Below are 26823 nucleotides of genomic sequence, written 5' to 3' on the forward strand. Positions count from 1 at the left end.
TTTTGGTTTACTACAACCTCTGCCTTTCAGGCTTAAAGCAATTCTCCTGCTTCAGTCTCTCAAAAAGATGAGATTACAAGTGCCCATCACTGAGCAAAATAATATGCACCTGTAGTCCCAGCTATTGGGAGGCTGAGACAGGGGAATCAATTAAACCCAAGGGTCAGAGATTGCAATGAGCCATGATCACAGCAGTGCATTCCAGACTGGAAAGAGACTGAGACTGTGTCTCAAAAAGAAAACAAAAAGAGTTATCATCTGGATAAGGTGGCTCAAGCCTATTATCCTAGCACTTTGGGAAGCAGAGCAGGAAGTGTTCATTGAGCCCAAGAATTATACATCAGCCTATGCAATGTAATGGGACCCTGTTTGCATAAAAAGAAATGGAAATCAGCTGGGCATGCTTATGGTCTCAGTTGCTTAAGAGTCTGTGGTGGGAGGATTAGTTGAGCCAGTGAAGTCAAGGCTGCAGTGGGTTCTGATAGTGCCACTGCACTCCACCGTGGGTGACAGAGACCCTGTCTCAACATAAAAAAAAAAACAGAGCTCTCGCTGGATGTGCAGAGAGGGTGAGTTGGGGAAGCATTTCCAGACGGATCTTAGTTGCCCACAGAACGGGGAAATTCCCAGGTATAAAAGAGACGCAGGACACCAGGCAGAGGTCTCTGCTGCAGCCGGCAGCCAGTGTGGCTCGGGCCCGCGCTGGAGTGCAGAGGCGCTCCACAGCGCTCCATACAAAAGCACACTATTACGGCTTTCCTGTTGAACCGGCAAACTGAGACCTGAGAGGGCTGAACTTGAGACTGAATGGGTCTTCTACTGTGACCCAGCCCAGGAAATCCCAGGGACTCAGCGTTAGGGGTAGCACAGGGCGACAAACAAAACAGCGATTCCAAACCCTCCCAGTGAGAAGGTTTTCTTAAAGCGCAGCTACATGGGGGAGGTGTGTCAGCCATTACTGAGGCAATCAGCCCTACTGAGGTACACGCCCATTGCTGACACAGCCTGCCATTGCCGAGGTAACCCAGTACAACAGAGAGACTACGCTGGAGGGTGTAGCCCGTGGCAACAGGGAGGAGACCACAGCAGAAGGGCAGAGCCTGAAGCAAAAGAGTGAACCTCAAATCAGCAGGGCAGAGCCTCGGCAGGCAAAAAGTGACTAAACTGCCTCCTAGCTGGGCAGGACAGTGTGGCGGACACTCACAAGGAAAGCCCAAACCCGCCCCCAGACAGAGCATCTGAGAAAAAAAGGGTTTTTTTTATGAGTTAGGTTGCAGCAGAATTAAACATAGCAGCCTAGCAGCCCTGAATGATCAACCGAGCTCACAGCTCAGCACTTGAGCTCCTAGAAAGAACAGGCTGCCACCTCAAGCAACTCCCTGACCCCTCTATATCCATAAGACTGACATTTGGCAGACATCATTCTGAGACAAAGAGGGCAGAAAAAACAACTGGTAGAATCACTCATTGTTCTGCAGCTGCTATAGGTGCACCCCAGACAAGCAGGGCCTGCAGTGGACCTCAGCAGTCATACGGCGAAGGGGCTAGACAGGTAGAAGAAAAAAAAAGTAACAAAAATACTCCATCATCAACAATCTGGGTGTCCACTCAAAGACCCAACTGAAAAGTCAGCAACTACATAGACGACAGCTGGATAAATCCACAAAGACGGAAAGAAACCAGCGCAAAGAGAAGAAAAACACCCGAAACCAGAACACCTCGCCACCTAGAAAGGACCCAAATGACTCACCAGCAAGGGAACAAAGCTGGATGGAGAATGACTGTGACGAAATGACGAAATTAGACTTCAGAAGGTGGATAATGAGAAACTTTTGTGAGCTAAAAGAACATGTTTTAAATCAACGCAAAGAAACTAAGAACCTTGAAAAACAATTTGAGGAAATGATAACAAGAATGGATACCTTACAGAGAAATATGAATGAATTAAAGGAGCTGAAAAACACAATACGAGAACTTCGCAAACATGCACAAGTTTCAATAGCCAAATTGACCAAGCAGAAGAAAGAATATCAGAAGTCGAAGATCAACTCAATAAAAAAAGCAAGAAACCAAGATCAGAGAAAAAAGCGCAAAAAGAAATGAACAAAGTCCCCAGGAAATGTGGGACTATGTGAAGAGACCTAACTTACGTTTGATAGGCGAATCAGAATGTGATGAAGAGAATAAATCCAAGCTAGAAAATACTCTTCAGGACATTATCCAAAAAAAATTCTCCCACCTAGCAAGACAGGCCAACACTCAATTGCAGGAAATACAGAGAACATCACAACGATATTCCGCAAAAAGAGCAAAGCCAAGGCACATTATCGTCAGATTCAACAAGGTTGAAATAAAGAAGAAAATACTAAGGGCAGCCAGAGAGAATGGTCGGGTCACCCACAAAGGGAAGCCCATCAGACTCACAGCAGATCTCTCGGCAGAAACTCTACAAGACAGAAGAGAGTGGAGGCCAATATTCAACATCCTTAAAGTAAAGAAATTTCAACCCAGAATTTCATATACAGCCAAACTGAGCTTCAGAAGTGAAGAAAAAATAAAATCCTTTGCGAACAAGCAAGTACTCAGAGATTTTGTCACCACCAGGCCTGCTTTACAAGAGCTCCTGAAAGAGGCACTACACATAGAAAGGAACAACCAGTGCCAGCCATTCCAAAATCACACTAAATGCTAAAGAGCATCAACATAATGAAGAATCTACAACAACTAACAAGCAAAATAGCCAGCTAGCATCAAAATGGCAGTATCAAATTCACACATATCAGTATTAACCCTAAATGTAAATGGACTAAATGCACCAATCAAAAGACACAGACTGGCAAATTTGATAAAAAGCCAAAACCTAGCAGTGTGCTGTATCCAGAAAACCCATCTCACATGCAAGGATACACAAAGGCACATAATAAAGGGATAGAGGAAGACATACCAAGCAAATGGAGAGCAAAAGAAAGCAAGAGTTGCAATTCTCATCTCTGATAAAATAGACTTTAAAGCAACAAATATCAAAAGAGACAAAAAAGGCCATTACATAATGGTGAAAGGATTGATACAACAAGAAGAGCTAACAATCCTAAACATATATGAACCCAATGCAGGAGCACCCAGATACACAAGGCAAGTTTTTAACGACTTACAAAGAGACTTAGGCTCCCACACAATAATAGCGCGAGACTTTAACACTCCACTGTCAATACTAGACAGATCAACCAGACAGAAAATCAACAAGGATATCCAGGGTTTGAACTCATACCTGGAGGAAGCAAACCTGATAGACATTTACAGAACTCTCCACCCCAAATCCACAGAATATACATTCTTCTCAGCACCACATCACACCTACTCGAAAATTGACCACATAATTGGAAGTAAAGCACTGTTCAGCAAATGCAAAACTACTAAAATCATAACAAACAGCCTCTCAGACCATAGTGCAATCAAGTTAGAACTCCGAATTCAGAAACCAACCCAGAACTGCACTACTTCATGAAAACTGAACAACTGGTTCCTAAATGTTGACTGGATAAACAATGAAATCAAGGCAGAAATAAAGAAGTTCTTCGAAACCAATGAGAACGAAGACACAACGTGCCAGAATCTCTTGGACACATTTAAAGCAGTCTCTAGAGGAAAGTATATAGCAATAAGTGCCCATATGAGAAGAATGGAGAGATCCAAAATTTACACCCTAGCATAAAAATTGAAAGGGCTAGAGGGGCAAGATCAAAAAAACTCAAAACCCAGCAGAAGACAAAAAATAACTATGATCAGAGCTGAACTGAAGGAGATTGAGACACAAAAGACCCTCCAGAAAATTAATAAATTCAAGAGCTGTTATTTGAAAAGATCAACAAAATACACAGACCAGTAGCCAGACTGATTAAAAAGAAAAGAAAGAACAACCAAATAGATGCAATAAAAAATGATAAAGGGGAAATCACCACTGATTCCACTGAAATTCAAACCATCATCAGAGAATATTACAAACAACTCTATGCACATAAACTAGTAAACCTGGAAGAAATGGATAAATTTATGGACTCCTGTGTCCTCCCAAGCCTAAACCAGGAGGAAGCTAAAACTATGAATAGACCAATAAAAAGGGCAGAAGTCGAGGCAGCAATTAAGAGCCTACCACACAAAAAAAGCCCAGGTCCAGACGGGTTAACAGCCGAATTCTACTAGACACACTAAGAGAAGCTGGTACCATTTCTTCTGAAACTACTCCAAATAATCCAAAAAGAAGGAATCCTATCCAAATAATTCTACGAGACCAATATCATCCTGATACCAAAATTCGGCAGAGACCCAAAAAGAAAAGAAAACTTCAGGCCAATATCCATGATGAACATAGATGCAAAAATCTGCAATCAAATATTGGCAAACCGATTGCAACAGCAAATCAAAAAACTTATTCATCATGATCAAGTAGGATTCATCCCAGGGATGCAAGGCTGGTTCAACATATGCAAGTCTATCAACATAATTGACTGCATAAACAGAACCAAAAACAAAAACCACATGATTATCTCAGTTTATGCAGAGAAGGCATTTGACAAAATTCAACAGCCCTTTATGCTAAAAACCCTCAATAAACTCGGTATTGATGGAACATATCTCAAAGTAATAAAAGCTATTTATGACAAACCAACAGCCAATATCACTCCCTTTGAAATCCGGCACTAGACAAGGATGCCCTCTGTCACCACTCCTATTCAATATAGTACTGGAAGTTCTAGCCACAGCAATCAGGCAAGAAAAAGAAATAAAGGGTATTCAAATAGGAAAGGTGGAAGCCAAATTGTCTCTATTTGCAGACGACATGATTGTATACCTAGAAGACCCCATCGCCTCAACCCAAAAACTCCTGAAACTGATAAGCAACTTCAGCAAAGTCTCAGGATATAAAATCAATGTGCAAAACTGACAAGCCTTCCTCTACACCAATAACAGACTTAAAGAGAGCCAAATCAAGAACGAACTGCCATTCACAATTGCTACAAAAAGAATAAATTCCAAAACATTGGAATACAACTTACAAGGAACTTAAGGGACCTCTTCAGGAAAAACTACAAACCACTGCTCAACGAAATCAGAGAGGACACAAACAAATGGAGAAACATTCCATGTTCATGGTTAGGAAGAATTAATATCGTGAAAATGGCTATACTGCCCAAGGTAATTTACAGAATCAATGCTATCCCCATCAAGCTACCATTGACTTTCTTCACAGAACTAGAAAAAACCACCATGAACTTCATATGGAACCAAAAGAGAGCCCACATAGCCAAGTCAATTCTAGGCAAAAAGAACACAGCGGGAAGCATCACACTACCGGATTTCAAACTATACTACAATGCTACATTAATCAAAACAGCATGGTACTGGTGCCAAAACAGAGATATAGATCAATGGAACAGAACAGAGGCATCAGAGGCAACACAACATATCTACAACCATACAATCTTTGATAAACCTGACAAAAACAAGCAATGGGGAAAGGATTCCCTGTTCTACAAATTGTGCTTGGAAAACTGGCTAGCCATGTGCAGAAAGCAGAAACTGGACCCCTTCCTGACACCTTACACTAAAATTAACTCCAGATGGATTAAAGACTTAAACATAGGACCCGGCACCATAAAAACCCTAGAAGGAAATCTAGGCAATACCATTCAGGACATAGGAGTAGGCAAGGACTTCATGAACAAAACACCAAAAGCATTGGCAACAAAAGCCAAAATAGACAAATGGGACCTAATGAAACTCCACAGCTTCTGCACAGCAAAAGAAAGAATCTCTAGTGTGAATCAGCAACCAACAGAATGGGAAAAAATTTTTGCAGTGTAGCCATCTGACAAAGAGCTGATATCCAGAATTTACAAAGAACCCAAACAGATTAACAGAAAAAAAACAAACAAGCCCATTCAAAAGTGGGCAAAGGATATGAGCAGACACTTTACGAAAGAAGACATATATGAGGCCAACAATCATATGAAAAAATGCTCATCGTCACTGGTCATCAGAGAGCTGCAAATCAAAACCACATTGAGATACCGTCTCACGCCAGTTAGAATGGTGATCATTAAAAATCTGGAGACAACAGATGCCGGAGAGGATGTGGAGAAAAAGGAACACTTTTATACTGTTGGTGGGAGTGTAAGTTAGTCTAACCATTGTGGAAGATGATGTGGCGATTCCTCAAGGCCTTAGAAATAGAAATTCCATTTGACCCAGCAATCCCATTACTGAGTATATATCCAAAGGACTATAAATCATTCTACTACAAGGACACATGCACACGAATGTTCATTGCAGCACTGTTTACAATAGCAAAGACCTGGAATCAACCCAAATGCCCATCGATGATAGACTGGATTGGAAAAATGTGACACATATACACCATGGAATATTATGCAGCAATCAGAAATGATGAGTTCGTGTCGTTTGTAGGGACATGGATGAATCTGGAGAACATGATTCTCAGCAAACTGACAAAAGAACAGTAAATGAAACACCGCATATTCTCACTCATAGACGGGTGATGAAAAATGAGAACACATGGACACAGAGAGGGGGTACTAAACACTGGGGTCTACTGGGGGGAAAAGGGGATGGCCAGTGGGAGGGGGAGGTGCGGAGGGATTGCCTGGGGAGAAATGCCAAATGTTGGTGAAGGGGAGAAAGCAAACAAAACACACTGCCATGTGTGTACCTATGCAACTGTATTGCATGCTATGCACATGTACCCCCAAACCTAAAATGCAATAAAAAAAAGCAAAATTTAAAAGTGTCTTTTTTAAAGTAACTACAGGACTTCCTTCACTTCTTGTACCATCTGAGCAAGTTTTTGGATCACTACGCTCCTCATTATCTTCATTAGTAAGATAGGATAAGTGAGATTTTCTAAAATCCTCCAAACTCTGAATTCCTTGAGTCATTACTTAATAATGTTTTGCCCATGAGACCAAATGGTATTTAACTCCTTACTAGTGCTAATAACAGGGAAGAGCAAGGGCTCATAGCTCTACTATATTTATTTTAAAAACAGAAAATGTAAATAATCTGATGAATTATTTGTTATAGAGATTTCTATGACATTTTTCATAATACATATATATTCACTTTTGTCAGTTGATATAGTAACAGTTGTAGATTTAGAAAGCAGTCAGAACCAACTTCAGGAGTGTTGAAACACATGTAAGCCACACTAATTGGAGGAAGTTGCTAATTATTTAAGTCAACAGATTGGCAGTTATTTGCTGAAATACTACCTTTGCATTGGTCACTTCTGCAAGGCAGTACTTCTAAACAGCCCATAAATATAATCAAGAATTATGAAAAATACAAGCCAGACACTATAGCTTCTGCCTGTGATCCCAGCACTTTGAAAGTCTGAGGTGGAAGGATTTTTTGAGTCTAGCAGTTCAAGGCCAGCCTGGGCAACATGGCAAAACCCAATTTTAAGAAAAAAAATTACACAAATTAGTCAGATATAGTGGTTTGTGCCTGTATTCCCAGCTACTTGGAAGGCTGATTGGGAGGATCAGCGGAGCCTGGAAGGCAGAGGTTGCAGCAAGCCAAGATCATGTCTTTGCACTTTAGCCTGAATAGTAAAGAGACACCCTGCCTGAAAGAAAAATAAAAATATTCAGACTGTTTGCTTCAGGAATTCTAGTCTACTAAAGGCAACTTATATGTGGAAAGAGATAGTTTTGTGAAGGTATTTATCCCAGTATTATTTTTATAGCAAATAATAAAATGAAAAGCTAAGGAATCAAAAGGATACGAGACTTATAATAAACCGTATGTATTTACTCAAAAGAGTAAGACTTTTCCTAAGGTATACAAGAGGTCGAAAAACACAGTGTATAAAGCTATGTAAATATTGGGCTCAGGTATTCAAAAAAGATGTTTGAATGTGAGAGAAATAATTATGTTAATTTCTAGTATACTCATTATGCTAAGGTGAGTTCTGTTTTAAAATATGGCTTATGGGTGATTTTTTTCATAATCCAAGTTTTTAGTATTAATAAGAGTTACATTACTTCCCTAACATACAAATAACTGTTTCAGTTATGTTAATTTATACATACTACTACCTAAATTATTGTCAGTAGTTACGAGAAGGGTGGGAAAAAAACTTCTGAAAGCATTTTCTTCCTAATTCTTAATGTTTTAAGTAATGAAAGTATCCAACAAATTACATATTGACATTTTCTCCCTTACCCATTTTAAAATAATCTTCAGAGCCAAGCACTCAAGTCAAATCTGCACATTTCTGACAGAAACATTCCCAAGATGGTTTTGATGACAAACTTGTGAATGACATATTGTTTTCAAGTTCCAGTTCTGTGTGTCATCTTTGGGCAATGCTCCAGTCTCTAAAATCATATCATCCTGATGACAATCATATTTTTCTCATATTTGAATACTTCTGTGACCTTAAAAATCTACAGGGTATGAACTTCTGAATTCACAGCTGAATGCCTTATTCTTTTCTTTTTTTCATCTTTCATAGTCATGTTTTTAATTACAGTATTATATAAGTGTTTCTTTAGTAAATCTTACAAGGTTAATGTTACAATTGTGTACATGAATAATTCTAGGCAAGGCTAGATTTGTCTAAAACCATAGGTATTCTTAGATACATATATATATATATACACACACATATATATACACATACATATAAATACATATATATACACATATATATATACACACACACACACATATATATATACACACACATATATATATATACACACATATGTGTATGTATGTATTTTGGTCATTCAATTTAGTTGGATTTTTATCAGATTTATTCTAGGCTATTGTGACTTTTTTTCTATCTGTTGGCTAACCTCTCCAGACTAGAAAATATGTACTCTGTTGGGGTGATTTTCTCAAAGCTGAGGCCTTAGTTCTACCTTGGCATGATAACTTAGAAAAGTGACTGAGTGCAAAATACTACTTTAGATAATTTAAGCAGGGGACTAGATTGGGGCATAGTTGAAAGTAAGAATGGAAAATCAGATTCGACTAATTGTTGATAAAGCTGGTATAATTCTGAATGGTTTAGATAAAATTAGTTAACACAGGGGCTGTTTTGTAAACTAATCTTCTGATGTCTCTCAAAATGCCAAGGGACTTGGACAACTCATAAAAAAAAAGAGAAAGATTTCTCATCTTTCTTTTGTTAGAAGATCTCCTGCGAAAACTTGGCAGACTGAAGGAACCTCTTCCTTTGCGTAATGAACTACTAGTAGAAACCTTTCTAGCCATTAGAACACTGTTTCTGATTTTAGTAAACAGTGTCACATTCAAGCAGTTTTCTTTCTTGTTTAAGTATATATAGGTGATGTGAAAGTTTAAGCATAATAATTTTACTTTGCTGTTAATGTCTACCCTTAATGATATTGTCTCAGGGAGGTTTGCTGTTTTGTTTTAAAAACAGAAAGTGTTTTTTGAAAATAATTATCTGTAGTTAATTTTATTTCCTTCTTTATTTTAGCTTTTTTTAAAAATGCATTTTAGGTTTTGGGGTACATGTGAAGAACATGCAAAATAGTTGCATAGGTACACATGTGGCAGTGTGATTTGCTGCCTTCTTCCCCTTCACCTATATCTGGCATTTCTTCCCATGCTGTTTCTCCCCAACTTCCCAACCCCCACTGCCCCTCCCCTATTTCCTCCCAACAGACCCCAGTGGATGATGCTTCTCTCCCTGTGTCCATGTGTTCTTATTGTTCAACACCTGCCTATGAGTGAGAAAATGCAGCATTTCCTTTTCTGTTCTTATGTCAGTTTGCTGAGAATGATGGTCTCCAGATTCATCCATGTTCCTACAAATGACACAAACTCATCGTTTCACTTATTCTTTAGTGTCCAACTCAGGCAAGGATTCATGGAAAGAGTAGGAAGCAATTGTAAATAGAATGCTCTGATTTTTACAGCCCACTGTCTATTGTCCTGTCATGATTAAAAATACAGATTTTATAATTCTAGACATCTCTGTGGTAGAGTGAGCTGATGGAGAATTTTAAGCTACATAATATTTCTACTAAACTTGGGTATCATTTTTAAGTTTCTCAACAAATGGAGCATTTTTCATATGGGGCAAAATAAAATATATACATCTCTGGCTTTACAATGGATGTAGTTTTGAAGGAAATTACTTAAATAATACTTGTTACTTGGGTACAGAGTTAAGTGGTAGGCATAGCTAAGTCCATGCATTTTATTCCCAAATTTTATCTTCATTAGACTCAAGGTAGATACAGATTCCTAAGTTAGCACCCTGAAATTGATTCAAGTTGATTTTTATTTCTCTTAATGAAGAGATACATGGATTCAGTTGTGAGACAAGAGGGCGTTTTTACCTTTTACTAGTTTAAACCCTGTTTGTGTTTTTCTCAACCACCTGCCCCGACTGCCTTGGAAAATGGTAATGCAGTTTCTGTTTTAGTTTTTATATACGGCATCGGGAGGCAAGGAAGCAAAAACAACACTAAATTGTGAATGGAAAATGAAGTCACACGTATTTTACCAGTGCAGGTAAAGTGACAATGTGGTTTTATTTTCAACTCGTGTGTGTGTGTGTGTTTGTGTGTGTGAGAGAGAGAGAGAGAGTGTGTGTGTGTGTAGAATAACCTTCTGTAAAATGAACGTTCAAGGAAAAAAGGAAAGGGGGAATCAAAATGAAAATGGGTAAAAGAGCCCCTGACAGAGGTAAATGCTACCACATTCAGAAATTCACATGCCTGAGAGACAATCACAGCCTTCATTGCTCAGTAAAAGCTGCGTTTCTGTCCTGCGGGTTTTCATTTGCATGTCCACAATTTTGCACCTGCAGGTCTCTTCCAGAAGGCCATTGTTCAGAGCGGCACCGCCCTGTCCAGCTGGGCAGTGAACTACCAGCCAGCCAAGTACACTCGGATTTTGGCAGACAAGGTCGGCTGCAACATGCTGGACACCATGGACATGGTAGAATGCCTGCGGAACAAGAACTACAAGGAGCTCATCCAGCAGACCATCACCCCAGCCACCTACCACATAGCCTTTGGGCCCGTGATTGACGGCGACGTGATCCCAGACGACCCCCAGATCCTGATGGAACAAGGCGAGTTCCTCAATTATGACATCATGCTGGGCGTCAACCAAGGAGAAGGCTTGAAGTTCGTGGATGGCATCGTGGACAATGAGGACGGTGTGACACCCAATGACTTTGATTTCTCCGTGTCCAACTTTGTGGACAACCTTTACGGCTACCCTGAAGGGAAAGACACTTTGCGGGAGACTATCAAGTTTATGTACACAGACTGGGCCGATAAGGAAAACCCTGAGACGCGGCGGAAGACTCTGGTGGCTCTCTTTACTGACCACCAGTGGGTGGCTCCCGCCGTGGCCACCGCTGACCTGCACGCGCAATATGGCTCCCCCACCTATTTCTATGCCTTCTATCATCACTGTCAAAGCGAAATGAAGCCCAGCTGGGCAGACTCTGCCCATGGCGACGAGGTCCCCTATGTCTTTGGCATCCCCATGATCGGCCCAACTGAGCTCTTCAGTTGTAACTTCTCCAAGAACGACGTCATGCTCAGTGCCCTGGTCATGACCTACTGGACAAACTTCGCCAAAACTGGGTACGTGCCTCTTTGGGTCAGGGTTGCGCTGTCCTCGTCACTTGTTTGAGTCCTCAGTACAGGTGTTGGTTCTACCACCATGTGCAGGAGCGCACACACATACACACACATGCACAGGCACACATGTACACACACAGACATGCATACAGCAATAATAGGCAGCCCCTCCCTCAGCATCTGTGGGAACTCATTGTTTTCTTTACTCCTAAAGTGTTGTAGGAACAAAACACATTACTGTGAAACCAGATTTTTACTAGAGTTCTGATGGCCCATTGGAAATTCCACAGTTCCTACCTACAAGTGCAGGACTCACACGTACATGACGATTCTGATAATAGCTGATCAAACGCTTTGGTTTTTGTCCTTGTTGTACAGACACAGGCTCACTCTGTTGCCCAGGCTGGTCTACAGCAATGAAATGGTAGCACATTACAGCCCTGAAATTCTAGGCTCAAGCCGTCCTTGTGCCTCAGCCTCCAGAGTACCTAGGCTGACTGCTATGCTTGGATAATTTTTTTTTTTTTTTTGAGACGGAGTTTCGCTCTTGTTACCCAGGCTGGAGTGCAATGGCGCAGTCTCGGCTCACCGCAACCTCCGCCCCCTGGGTTCAGGCAATTCTCCTGCCTCAGCCTCCTGAGTAGCTGGGATTACAGGCACGCGCCACCGTGCCCAGCTAATTTTTTGTAATTTTTAGTAGAGACGGGGTTTCACCATGTTGACCAGGATGGTCTCGATCTGTTGACCTCGTGATCCACCCGCCTCGGCCTCCCAAAGTGCTGGGATTACAGGCTTGAGCCACCGCGCCCGGCTGCTTGGATAATTTTTATTTTTATTTTTTGTAGACACACTGTAGTCTGGGCTGGAGTGCACTGGGGCAAGCATATTTCACTCATTCTAGATTCAGTGAATTAATGTGATCCTCCTTCCTTAGCATCTCCAGTGGCAAAGACTACGAACACACACCACCATGCCCTTACATGGATTTTTGTAGAGACAGGGCGTGCTATGTTACCCAAGCTGTTCGCAAACTCTTGGGCTGAAGGGATCCTCCCACCTCAGCCTTCTGAGTAGCTGAAACTACTGGTGCACACCATCCTACCCAGCTATTGTAAACATTTATTTTGTTAGGCACAAAGTTTTGCAATGTCACATGACCTACGACATGGGGAATTCTTTGCCAGGCCATAGGAAGGAAAACAAATGTCACAATAATTATAGAGAAATATAAATATATATTCCTATATATATTCAATAATGAGAAATATATTTATTCCCATATGTACTTTTATAGTGTGTGTCTATGTGTATATGCATTTGTGCATCTATACAGACAAATACTGATATACTTTTATGTATATACATACACAAATACATGTATACTTATATGTGCATATATAATATATATACAAATACAAACACAAATGTAACTATATTTACTATACATATACAAGTACAAATATATACCTGTGTGTATATATATATTTGTATTTTATTTTCTGCATAAATACCTACAGAGAGAGACAGCAAAGGAAAATATATATTTGTATTATATTGCTATATGGCATGCATATGTAAACACACAGACACAAACATACATACATATGTATCTCACAGGAAAGCTAATTTATTGGCCTAAACAAAGTAGAAGGTATAAAAAAACAAAAAGCGCTATACAACAGAATGTTTCAATATTTTTCTGAGATGATTCACTGCAAACGATGGGTGAAAAGAACCCAAAACATCGTAAATACCCACAGACATTGTGGCATCCTTTCATTTTGTCAATGTAACTGTGGAAATGGATGGGGTATTATTCTTTTCTACTCATTTGTGCCTCCATCATCTATGCTGAGTGATAGATTTTTTTTTATATATACTGAATGAGAAAGTGAGACGTGCATTGTGAATGTCACCTAGGGAAGATCAATCTCCTTATGAGGAATGAGGCTCTGAGACTGCTGTGGCCGAGCTGTACATGAACAGTGCTCAGTAATCCCAAGAAGATATGAGAATACTGGTGTTGTTGATTGTCTGTTTTTGCATACGTGTAGCATGTTAGCATGTTTTTGGAGTGGAAAATGTATCATCTGGACACCAACTTTCAACAATTAGACTTTGTAGATTTGGTCTGAGATTGGCTACCAGGAGGAAAAGGGAGGAAGGAACATTTGATAGAGATGCTTCTCTATAACTCAAAGGTTATTTCCTTCATAAAGAAATAATTGAAATCAAATTGATGCTTTCTTCTAAATAAAAATTGTTTATTAGTTTGCTCAGGCTGCTGTTACCAGAGTATCAAAAACTGAGAGGCTGTACTGGGTACAGAGGCTTAGGACTATAACCCCAGAACTTTTGGAGGACAAGGCAGAAGGATCACCTAAGGAGAACAAGAGTTTAAAACCAGCCTGGGCAACATAGTAAAACTCTGTTTCCACAAAACAAATAGGACATGGTAGCACATGCAAGATTGTCAGTTTCTCAGGAGGCTGAGGTGCGAGGGTCACTGGAGCACAGGAGGTTGAGGTGTGCCATGTTTGCAGTACTATACTCCAGCCTGGGTGACAGAGCAAACCTCTGTTTAAAAACAAAAACAAAAGAAAACAAAACAAAGAAACAAAAAGAAACGCACAAAAAAACTGTGTTATATGACAACAGAATTTATCATTTTACAGTTATTAAGAGCAGAAGTAAAAAGAAAGGTGCTGGCAGAGCAAATTTCCCTCCAAAAGCTGCAGGGGAGAATTTCCTTGCTGTTTCTTAGCTGCTGTGGTTGGGTGCAGTCTTTGGCATTCCTGGCTTGCAGGTGAACCCGCCACTCTGTCTTTCTTATCTTGCAGCCTCCCTGGGTGTCTCTGTCTCCACATGGCCATCTTCAATAAAAGCTTCTGCCAAAATGCATTAGGAGCTCACTCTACTCTAGTATGACCTCATCTTAACATAAATAATTATATCTGTAGTTATCCTATTTCCAAATAAGCTCACATACTGAGGTGCTGGGATGAGGACTTCAGAGTAACTTAATTTGCGAAGAGGCAGTATTCAATCTCTAGTACCCTTTGAAGGCAGGGCCAGGCCCTCTTTTGTGGCAGCACTAAGATAAGTGGTATCTGTCCTTGCAGAGAATTTCATCCTGTTGAATCCTAAAGACCTACATATGAGTGTCCCAAGAGAGCGGTGCTCAATCATTCTTTGCTACATTGGCATAAAAATGTATTACTGATTTAATATGTAACACTCTTTACTTATTTTCACTAAAACCATATGCTTTTTCTTTTCCCCCTCACATGATTTGAAAATAAACATTATATAATTATATTAAGTTAAAAGCTAGAATAATCATTCTTCTACACTTTATACAACCATTAAAACAGTAGTGAAATTCAAATAATGCTGCTAAATTCTCATTAACTCTTCCTGACTCCCAAAGGCTATGTGACTGAGGCTGGCACTCTCATTATTAAAAAAAGGAAAAAGAAAAAGATAAAGAAAGTTATTAGTTCCATGAAGTGATGGTTATCAGTGCTGGCAGCCAATGTATCCTTTCCCAAGACATCATAAATGTCTGAGACAGCCGTCAGAACACTACAGTGATCTCTCTGTTATTGAGTGATTTCTAACACCATGAATCTGTTTCTGAAATCTTCTTAGCTCAGTGCCTGTTATTTCCATGAGGGGTTTAGGGAATACATCCATGTTGCCATTCATGGTCTGTGTTGAGGGTGCTTCTAGCTTTCATGAAGGCCCTGACATCACCGGAGCAGATGAGGAAGGAATAACCACTAGAACTTGGAGAGATGCTCTGATGCTACTAAAATCTAAAACTGCACGTAGAGACAGTTCATTGAGATACCCAGAGCTCAAACACTGGTCCGTCTGAAGCCTCTATTTTTGTTTATTTTTTACCCATGGAAAACGTCCCTGAAATAACACTGAGTATATTAATACAGTGAGTTCTTTTAATTAATTGGAGAGGTATCAGAATGACTCAAATGATTCTCCAAGGAAATTACTCAGAACTTACATTCCATGTGAAATGCAAGGTTTGGGTTCAAATACAAATAGTTGAAGTGATCACACCTCCATGGCAGCCCCATAAAAGAAGGAAGTGAGGAATTTCACTGTCAGGCACAGTCTGGTGGGCAAGGTGTTTGTCAGTGGATGAAAAGGGCTTTGTTGCAGTTGCTAGTTATTTGTTTATTGCAAATTGGGTGGTGGCCTAATCAGTGCAGGGAAGCAGAGGACTCCCTGGTCACCAGGTTCAAAGAACAAACCAACCTGATGACCGTAGGAAGAATGCATGAAATGTGCCTTATCTGTTGTCACAGTGTGAGCTGCCAAGTTTAACACCGTTCTGCAGAGCACACACTCAGACAGTGACTCACAGAACAGGAGGGCTTATTTCTGCATACCATCACTGTTCCCTTCCAACACTGGAGGTGACAGGAGGAAACAAGAATAGCTCCTGGCATGTCTGTCACTACACAGTGCTGTGGAGAGAGGATTGCATTGTGCCAGGATGTGTTTTACCACTCTCAGTGAGTGTCGTGTCAAGTATTCTAAACCTACACACACAGCACACTCTCCTGATAGCACACGTTTGTCAAGATAAAGTGGATGGTGTCCGGATGCCTCTATATGGATATCTCAGAGCAGATGATTTTGACCTTTAGTCTAGGTTTGAAGGCACATATACCTGTATACCTGGTATACAGAAAACTTTGGATTTGGGATGAGAACAGAAAAATAATGTTGGGATGTGCATGTCAGAAAAAAGAAAAGAGGGAGGATGAAGAAAATGAAGGAAAGGTAGTTTGGATGAAGGAAGGGAGGGGATGAGGAAAGAAGGAGGGAGGGAGGAAGGAAGGAAGAAGCCAGGAAAGGAGTGAGGGAAAGAAGAAAGGAGAAAAGGAGGGAATCAGAAAAGAAGTGAACAAAGGGAAGAAGAAAAAAAGAAAGGAATTGGGGAGGTGAGGTAGAAAAGATGAAGGGAGGCAAGAAAGATGAAATGAAAGAAGGGACTAAAGAAAAGAGGAAAAAAGAGTGAGAAAAGAGGGAAAGAGAGAGTGAGGAGACACAAAGAACAGAAGGAAAGAAGGAAAGAGGAGGCAGAGAAGGAAGGAATAAAATGAAGAGAGAAAGCAAGAAGGTAGGGAAAGAGGAAAGATGAGAAACAGGGAGGAAAAGAAAAGGGGATAGAGGAGGAGAGGAATAAAGGAGTGGGGAAAGGGGGAAGAATAAAACAGGAAAAAGAGAGTGAGAGAGAGAAAAGAGAAAAGGGAGGAGGTGAAGAAGGAAAGAAGGAGGGAGTAACAATTGAATCGTTGCTTACAAACCATGTCGCCTGTATGTTATCATGTTAGCATTAGGTGAGAGTGCTCTCCCATCTTAGAAAGGTAGAGTCAGTGAATCCACACAGTAGAAATGAGGAGGACGTTGCTGCAGAGACTGTATGCTATGATAACCTTCATCAAGACAGGATGTTGATGAAGAAGATTCTCCTTTGTAGCAAGGAGGTGTTTCAATGTTAGTCAAGATCAGGAAACTCCAATCATGCTGAAAGAGAACCACGCAAGCCCAAATATTCAAAGGCATGGGAAAAATAGGGTCTATTGAGACCATTTTGGAAATGAGGAGCAACATCAAGGAAAAGTGAAGACTATCTCTAAGGTTTGAAAAGGGTTCAATTAAAGTGATTGTTCTCTCAATTTTTTTTGAAAAATAGTAGAAAAGAGATTTATTCAAGCTGATCAATAAAATTGATGTGCCAATAGATTCATGATTATTTCATTTTGAGCTCTGTGCAAAGAGATGGAAAACAACGAGTGGGGGAATATTGGTCTCTCTCCCACCCTTTTTTTTTCAGAGACTGAGTTTGTTGCCCAGGCTGGAGGGCACTGGCATGATATCAGTTCACTGCAACCCCTTACTCCTGGGTTCAAGCAATTCTCCTGCCTTAGCCTCCCAAATAGCTAGGATGACAGGCATCTAGTAACATGCCCAGCTAATTTATGTACTTTTAGTATAAATGGGGTGTCACCATGTTGACCAGACTGGTCTCAACCTCCTGACATTGTGATATGTTCGCCTTGGTGTCTCAAAGTGCTGGGATTACAGGCATGAGCCACTGCACCCAGCTGAATCTTGGTCTTTTTATAACACATAACAAAGAACAGTGCTTTAGAAATGCATTATAATATGTAACAGAAGAACTTATGTAGTATTGCAAGTCAGAAATGCAAAGAGAGAGTTTCATTATGGTAAGTCAGGTCAACATATATTTGATTTTTTTAAATGTGTTCCCCTGAGTCTGAGGTTTCTACATCAGAGTGATTTCTATTCTGTTTGCATCAGATCCCATCACTAAGTGCAATATGCTTGTATTTTATGATTAGTTTATATTAAACTATTGCTAAATCTGTGGGCAAAAAAGATGTCCCAATGAGATATTTAGCAGGGATTGGTCAAAGAGAGTTACAGCATAATTATAGTTGTAAAGGCAACCTTTTTATGCCCACCAAAAAAAGATTTTAAACTGGTATGTAGGAGTAATCACTGAGTGAATAATAAACTAGTCTTATAATAGATTGTTAACTGCTAACAATGCTTTGGGTATAAGGAAAACCTGTACTACTTAAAAAAAGAGCTGAGAGGATTCAAAGATATTTTAACACATATCATAGTACTGCATCTATGTCTTGCTAAAGAAATGAACCAGACCTTAGAAAGACACTGGAGTCTACACAGCTAGATTACCTCTCAAATAAGGTTAAACAAACAGTGGGGAAATGGATGTGTTAAGTGCAGGAGGTAAGGAGGAAGACATGCATAGAGTCTTTTGAAAGAGAGAACAACTTGTGCTTCTATCCTCAGTTGTTACAATCTTTAATTTTACTCACAGGAGTTTAAATACTTCTTATGCTGAATAAAGTCTATAAAACAAAACACTGATATCCTACACCTAGATCTCACTGTCTGGAGAGTTTGGTAAGGGAGAATGACTTGGGCTGTCATAATCTCCACAAGTTTATCTAGGTGTAAGAATTCTGACTGTGTGCCTCCAAGATCCTTAATAAACAGATTGTTATCAGGCAGCAGCTCACTGATCTGGATTTCAAAAATCCTCTGCTTTACTCTTCAAGAACAAAATAAATGTATTTTCTTTACCTTTCAAATATACCCTGAATTCCTTCAAAAATATCCTGGTAGCCAACATGAACAGAATACTCCTTTTCCTAGATGCTCACTGCCCAATAGATAAGATTGCCATATCTAATTGACCAAATTCAGTAAAATTGGATTCATGGAAAATAAAGCAGTAATTATCACTTCTGTTCATTTATTTAGAATATTAAAAATTAGTAACTTAGTGGAAATTTTTTCTATTTATTCATACATTTTTCTTTCATCACATTAAATAAGTGAAAATTTCAAAATTATTTCTGTGGAATTAAAGAAGCAAAAGAAACATGAGTTGCTACAATTAATTCAATTTTTTCAAAACCATATAAAATATGCATAATAATTAAAAAGCAGAATACTTTTGAAATATATTGTTTATGAATAAATAAAAAATCTCACAGTATTAGAACTGATGAGATTTTATATATTTTTTCTCACCCTCTTTGTAAACTGAAAGTACAGCAGTTAGTGTGCATTCAACTTAAAGTTAGAGGTTACTGTCCTTTATGTTGTCTATTGCATTATGCATCTTATACCTATATCTATAGATAGATATACACATACACATGTATATACACATAATATAAACACATACATATACTGTCTTAGTATACACTTAGTATACAGTATAAACTGTGGTATATGGTATACTTATACATAGTATGTAATATACAGTATACTCATATACTCTACAATGTATATAATATGGAATTACAGTTATACTCTGATAATACAGTATATTACTCCCTAGTTATCCCTCCCTTGCAATACTGTAGGTCTTCTAATATTTATATTGGAATAAAGGAAATAATATTTCCTAAATTCTTACCACATGCCAGACATTTTGTCATTCTCTTACCTCCAAGGTTGATATTCTCATTCACTATGTAGAGGAGCAAGTTAAAGCCAATACTAGCTGGAAAACTTGTTCAAGATTCTACAGATCTTAATGAGCCAGAGATGCAGAAAGTTGAATAAAGGGAAATGATATCTTTATCACCTCCACAGACTGAGACTGAGGAAAGAAAGTCTCAGTTTAACACATGTGGCACCTCTGGGTCAAGTATATTGTTTGAAATTTGAACAGTGTCTGGTAATGGCTACACATACATGATTTTCTGTGCTCCTGCAGCCTTCTGCTATGCAGGTCAACATGCAATGGCTAGAGGAAGCTTCACAAAAACTCCACCAAGGAGGAATTACCTGAAAGATAGATCTTAGCTCACACTTGGAGCCATTGATTAAAATATTTCAACTTTCTGCTTGCCTGGGTCTGCACATGACATGTCAATGCTCAGTGCTAACCACTAGATGACATTTTACCATGAATAACCTCAAATTTTTTGAAACAAATAAATCTAAGATGATGCAAATCAAAACCACATTGAGATATTATCTCACAGAAGTTAGAATGGTGATCATTAAAAAATCTGGAGACAACAGATGCTGGAGAGAATGTGGAGGAATAGGAACACTTTTACACTCCTGATGGGAATGTAAATCAGTACAACCATTGTGGAAGACAGTGTGGTGATTCCTCAAGGACCTAGAAATAGAAATTCCATTTGACCCAGCAATCCCATTACTTGGGATATATCCATAGAACTATAAATCGTTCTACTATAAGGACACACGCACATGAATGTTCATTTCTGCAGTGTTTACAATAGCAAAGACCTGGAACCAACCCAAATGCCCATCGATAATAGACTGGACTGGGAAAATGTGGCACATATACACCATGGAATATTATGCAGCAATCAAAATGAATGAGTAGTGTCCTTTGTAAGGACGTGGATGAATCTGAAGAACATTATTCTCAGCAAACTGATGCAAGAACAGAAAATGAAATACCACATATTCTCACTCATAGGTGGGTGATGAACAATGGGAACACAGGAACACAGAGAGGGGAGTACTACACAGTGGGGTCTATTAGGGGGAATAGGTGAGGGAAAGTGGCGGCAGAGCTGGGAAGAGATAGCCTGGGGAGAAATGCCAGATGTGGGTGAAGGGGAGGAAGGCAGCAAAACACACTGCCATTTGTGTATCTATGCAACTATCTTGCATGTTCTGCACATGTCCCCAAAAACCTAAATTGCAATAAAAAAAGACATTATTGGTTTTATAGCTTACTTGATCAATAGTAAAGAAAAAAAGAAAGAAATTAGAATTTTATATATTTCTTTTTTGAAGGGGAAATATTACATAAATAAAAGGGTTAGAAAGTATTTAAATGCTGTGTGTTTTATGAATTTTTATAATTCTCTTTCTGTGTCCCCACTGGTGAAAATAATAAGATAATTCTTTGCACAAAATTTTTAAGCACAACTTAGCATCTGTAACAGCTCTCAGCTTGTTTATGGGTTTCTCATTTCTCCAAAACATGTTAACCTCATAACTCTATGTATCATTTTAACAAATTTAATACAGCTTTTGTAGTGTGCTTTCTTTTCCAGACAGTTATTGAAAGGTCTTCACATGCATAGGTATTTTCCTTTCAGATAGACAGCTAACAAATTATGTATATGTCTACAAATATTTTGTAATGATACAGCCTATTTTTATTTTGACTGTTAATATCAATTTTTCTTGCTAAAACTGCAACATCTCTTCATTTACTTCAAAAGCACTTACTACAGGAAAAAGAGAATATCCATTTCTTGAAGAATTGATTCTTAATAAGGATTTCTACGCCACAATACTGTTAACATTCTAGTCCAGATAACTTCTTTGCTGCAGGGGTCTGTCCTCTTCAACAGAAGGTGTTTAGGAGCTTCCCTGACCTTCAGCTTTCACATGAGCTTTCCTCCGTAGATGAAAACCAAAATGTTCCTACACATTGCCAAATATCCCTTTTGGGCCAAATGACTCCTAGATGAGTTTTAGAGTTCAAAAGGAGTGAAACTTGAAATACTGAAATTTTTCTAGAAATACTTTGTTTTGCTTTTTGAAGATCATTTGATACCTTAAAAACTGGTAGACATGTTATGATAAAAGTGCCATAATCATGGTATGGATTATTTTTAAAAGAATAATGAAAGCAATTTTTAAAGAAAAGACAATATGGTACACATGTTTAGGATGTAAGCAGAATGTCAAAATTTGAGAGCAGAAGGGGAAGATGGACAGGAGGGGAATACTCCAATCTGCATATTGTAGTATTGTAACTTCCTGATTTATTGGTTTAAGATACTTTAATGTCAAATATGGAAGAGTATAACCTTTCTTGTTTTATTCCCTCTATCCCCAGTGATCCAAATCAACCAGTTCCACAGGATACCAAGTTCATTCACATGAAACCCAACCGCTTTGAGGAAGTGGCCTGGTCCAAGTATAATCCCAAAGACCAGCTCTATCTACATATTGGGTTGAAACCAAGAGTGAGAGATCATTACCGGGCAACAAAAGTGGCTTTCTGGTTGGAACTCGTTCCTCATTTGCACAACTTGAACGAGATATTCCAGTATGTTTCAACAACCACAAAGGTCCCTCCTCCATACATGACCTCATTTCCCTATGGTACCTGGCGATCTCCCACCAAGATATGGCCGACCACCAAACGCCCAGCTATCACTCCTGCCAACAATCCCAAACACTCGAAGGACCCTCACAAAACGGGTCCCGAGGACACAACTGTCCTCATTGAAACCAAACGGGATTATTCCACCGAATTAAGCATCACCATTGCCGTCGGGGCGTCGCTCCTCTTCCTCAACATTTTGGCCTTTGCAGCACTGTACTACAAAAAGGACAAGAGGCGCCATGAGACTCACAGGCGCCCCAGTCCCCAGAGAAACACCACAAATAATATCGCTCACATCCAGAATGAAGAGATGATGTCTCTGCAGATGAGGCAGCTGGAGCACGATCACGAGTGTGCGTCGCTCCAGGCACACGACACACTGAGGCTCACCTGCCCACCAGACTACACCCTCACTCTGCACCAGTCGTCAGATGACATCCTGCTGATGACGCCAAACACCATCACCATGATTCCAAACACACTGACAAGGATGCAGCCTTTGCACACCTTCAACACCTTCAGCGGAGGGCAGAACAGTACCAACTTACCCCATGGACATTCCACCACTAGAGTATAGTTTTGCAGCATTCCCCTCCTTTCCCTCCACCCCTCCAGCCCAGGAATACACAGCAGATAAAGAAGCAGAGAAAGAAAGTCTCCAAATCACGAATATTCTTTTCTCTGTGACTTAAGACAAAAATACAAAAAAGCAGTCATCCCGTTGTCCCAGTGCACCATTCTCATTGGCTTTTTCCAGTATTATGAGATCAACTTCTGACTCTATGAAATGTGAAAAGTGTACATTTCTGTTACAATACTGCTTTAAGATCTTGGCCACTCCACCCAGTGTTTCGATGTTTTGTGTGACTAGGACATCACCATTTCAAGGACCTGGGTGTTTCCAACATCACAGAAGCAGCTTACACTTCTGGAACTCAGCAAGGGACACTTAATATTTTTTAATTACAATGGAAATTTAAACATTTCTTTCTGGGCCACACAATGGATGGCTCTCCTTATAAGGAAGAAAGAGTCTGTGGACTTTTGTCCAGCACGTGGCACTGTAATCCAGAGAGAAGGAAACGTAGAAATTTATTGTCAAAATAAAAGAATTGACTATGCAGTGAAATCTGTATGGTTTTGTGCAGAGTTGTTTTGCCAGCCAGAACTATATTTAAGATACTTTGTACGAAATAAAAATATATATATTCCTGTGAGTTTAAACAAAAACACAAAAAAGAAAAAAATATTTTCTTGATGTTTTCAGTTTGAAACAGGTTTTTGGAAGATACTGCTTTTCCTACTGCTCTGCATATATCTACAAATAGATGCATTTCTATAACTACATATATACACACATATACATATTAATCATATCATCTCTGTTTTTCTGCCAAAAAAAAGCTTTTCTTATTAATTACTTGTAAACAAAACGTTATTTTCTGACATGAGATTTTCATTTGTAAGAGGATGTTTTGTCATACAGAATACTCAGAAGTTCTCTGTGGCTTATCTCTCTCTGTCACATTGCAAAGATGCATGCAAGAACATTTTAGGAGACCATTGTTTTTGAAAGCTTTGATTTGTACATGTTAGCTTTTATAAAATTGCAGCATACAAATATGTCCCCAAAGTTGAATGTATTTAAAAATTGTTCAAGTAGACACACACATACACACACACACACAATTACGAGGGTAAAAAAAATACAAGTCCCATTTTGTAGCTCTGGCCCTTTGAATATGTTTAAGAAGAGTTGCTTCCCATTTCAGGATTGTGCCAAAAAAAAAAGAAGAAAGCTTGCCTTTGGTGGGGCTATGGCCCTTGGAGTTAATAGCGCTCTGTGCGCCCTAGCTGCTGCAGGAGGGTTTGGCCAATGAAGTACCTGCTCAGCTTAGCTAATCAGAGTGAAGGAAGACATGTCTTTCCTTTTTTGTTTAAGCACTTAATTCCTTATTTATCAGTTAGCAAAGTTTTAAAAATATTTCATATCATTAATGGATAAAACACATGCTTGTCTGACATACCACTATTTGTGGATTTGTGTATCTAGTCAAACAATATTATTGAAGAATGTAGAAAAAATGACAGAACATTAAAATTGCTTTGGAAAGGTTTTCTTGGAAATTAGAATAATTTTGCTGAGGAGATCTAGTCACCAATTTAAAGAAAGAGGTGAAAAAAATTCACGTTTTAAATTGGTGACCATATGATCAGAGATTTTCCTTTTCAATGGCTTGCCATTTTGCTATTTCTCTTCTCATTTTCAGGAAAGTTTGAGTGTTACAAGGCAGAAGGAAACAAAGTAGCAACAGTTTCTCTATATTTTGTCTTTCCAAGATTACTGCATTACCAAGGAACAGTGGCCAAAGATATTTGATGATCATGTCCCTGGGCTGCATTGTGGTTTATTCTAGAAATCCAGTTTTATAAATGTCTCTGCTAAAATGGACATTCCCCATAAAATTATCCAGCTTTCTGGGGCTTTTTCAATAACAACTTTGATTACACTCAAACTTTAGGAATATACCAGTGTTTGAGAGTGACTTCTAGAAAAGAAAACAATGCTTTTAGAAATGCATAAAAATTACCCCCAAATCCTGTTCCTTGTCTTGGGTTAAACTTGAGTGATTCTCTGTGTATAAATATGTGAAATATAATGATCTCAGCCTAGCACACGTGAAGTAATATTTCTTTCCTACAGGGAGGAGTCATGGTAAGATTTAATTCCCAATTCATTATTTTCACAGAGCTATGTTCAGGCCATTACTGCAAACAATGTATGACCCCAACTGGACAACCAAAAATTAGGCTCTCTATAAAACTGCAAAGGACTTGATTTATGGCATCCATGCTGGTGTCATTCTATAATGTGAATTCCATATTCATTTAGTATTTCCAGTTGTTTCTGCTAGCAATATGACAGAAATGTGACAGGCTTGTGGCATCTTAATAAGAAAAAGAAGAGCTCATATTAAGTGAATAACTTAAGCTTTTACATGGGTTTATGATCAAAAGTGATTTAGTAGCTTAAATGATGTATTATTTCTGCATGAAAAAAAGTTATAGAATCTTTATAGAGTTTTATGAGAAAAAATATACTTGCTATTTACAAAAAAGAAAAAATTAGAAAAAATATTATTATTAGGCTACTATTCTTAATCTTTTTAAAATTTTTTTATTGCATTGTAGGTTTTGGGGTACATGAGCAGAACATGCAAGACAGTTGCGTAGGTACAAACATGGCAGTGTGTTTTGCTTCCATTCTCCCCTTCACCCACATTTGGCATTTCTCCCCAGGCTGTCCCTCCTCACCTCCCCCTCCCACTGGCCCTCCCCTTTTCCCCCCAATAGACCCCAGTGTTTAGTAATCCCCTCCCTGTGTCCATGTGTTCTCATTTTTCATCACCCGCATATGAGTGAGAATATGCAGTGTTTCGTTTTCTGTTCTTGTGTCAGTTTGCTGAGGATGATGTTCTTCAGATTCATCCATGTCCCTGCAAACGACACAAACTCATCATTTCTGATTGCTGCATAATATTCCATGGTGTATATGTGCCACATTTTTCCAATCCAGTCTATTAGTGGGCATTTGGGTTGATTCCAGGTCTTTGCTATTGTAAAGAGTGCTGCAATGAATATTCGTGTACATGTGTCCTTATAGTAGAACGATTTATAGTCCTTTGGATATATACCCAGTAATGGGATTGCTGGGTCAAATGGAATTTCTATTTCTAAGGCCTTGAGGAATCGCCATACCGTCTTCCACAAAGGTTGGACTAATTTACACTCCCACCAACAGTGTAAAAGTGTTCCTTTTTCTCCACATCCTCTCCAGCATCTGTTGTCTCCAGATTTTTTAATGATCGCCATTCTAACTAACGTGAGATGGTATCTCAATGTGGTTTTGATTTGCATCTCTCTGATGACCAGTGATGATGAGCATTTTTTCATATGATTGTTGGCCTCATATATGTCTTCTTTCATAAAGTATCTGTTCATATCCTTTGCCCACTTTTGAATGGGCTTGTTTGTTTTTTTCCTGTAAATCTGCTTGAGTTCTTTGTAAATTCTGGATATCAGCCCTTTGTCAGATGGGTAGACTGCGAAAATTTTTTCCCATTCTGTTGGTTGCCGATCCACTCTAGTGACTCTTTCTTTTGCCGTGCAGAAGCTGTGGAGTTTCATTAGGTCCCATTTGTCTATTTTGGCTTTTGTTGCCAATGCTTTTGGTGTTTTGTTCATGAAGTCCTTGCCTACTCCTATGTCCTGGATAGTTTTGCCTAGATTTCCTTCTAGGGTTTTTATGGTGCCAGGTCTTATGTTTAAGTCTTTAATCCATCTGGAGTTAATTTTAGTGTAAGGTGTCAGGAAGGGGTCCAGTTTCTGCTTTCTGCACATGGCTCGCCAGTTTACCCAACACCATTTGTTAAACAGGGAATTCTTTCCCCATTGCTT

At 39.2% G+C, this 26823-nt stretch overlaps 1 protein-coding gene across 5 annotated transcripts in view; it reads left to right on the plus strand.

Annotated features, from left to right (window-relative positions):
• The window catches only part of LOC100412584 (neuroligin 4 X-linked), a 333835-nt gene extending 307391 nt beyond the window's left edge, over window positions 1-26444 (plus strand). For all 5 annotated transcript variants that reach the window (XM_035289881.3, XM_035289879.3, XM_078364503.1 and 2 more), the window contains 2 exons: window positions 10871-11660; window positions 22093-26444. In XM_035289881.3, the coding sequence (XP_035145772.2) occupies window positions 10871-11660; window positions 22093-22942 (1640 nt within the window). In that variant the 3' untranslated portion in view covers window positions 22943-26444. The remainder of the gene's footprint in view (window positions 1-10870; window positions 11661-22092) is intronic.
• The last annotated feature ends 379 nt before the right edge of the window (window positions 26445-26823 follow it).

The sequence above is a fragment of the Callithrix jacchus genome, chromosome Y (genome assembly GCF_049354715.1).
Source record: "Callithrix jacchus isolate 240 chromosome Y, calJac240_pri, whole genome shotgun sequence".
NCBI lineage: Eukaryota > Metazoa > Chordata > Mammalia > Primates > Cebidae > Callithrix > Callithrix jacchus.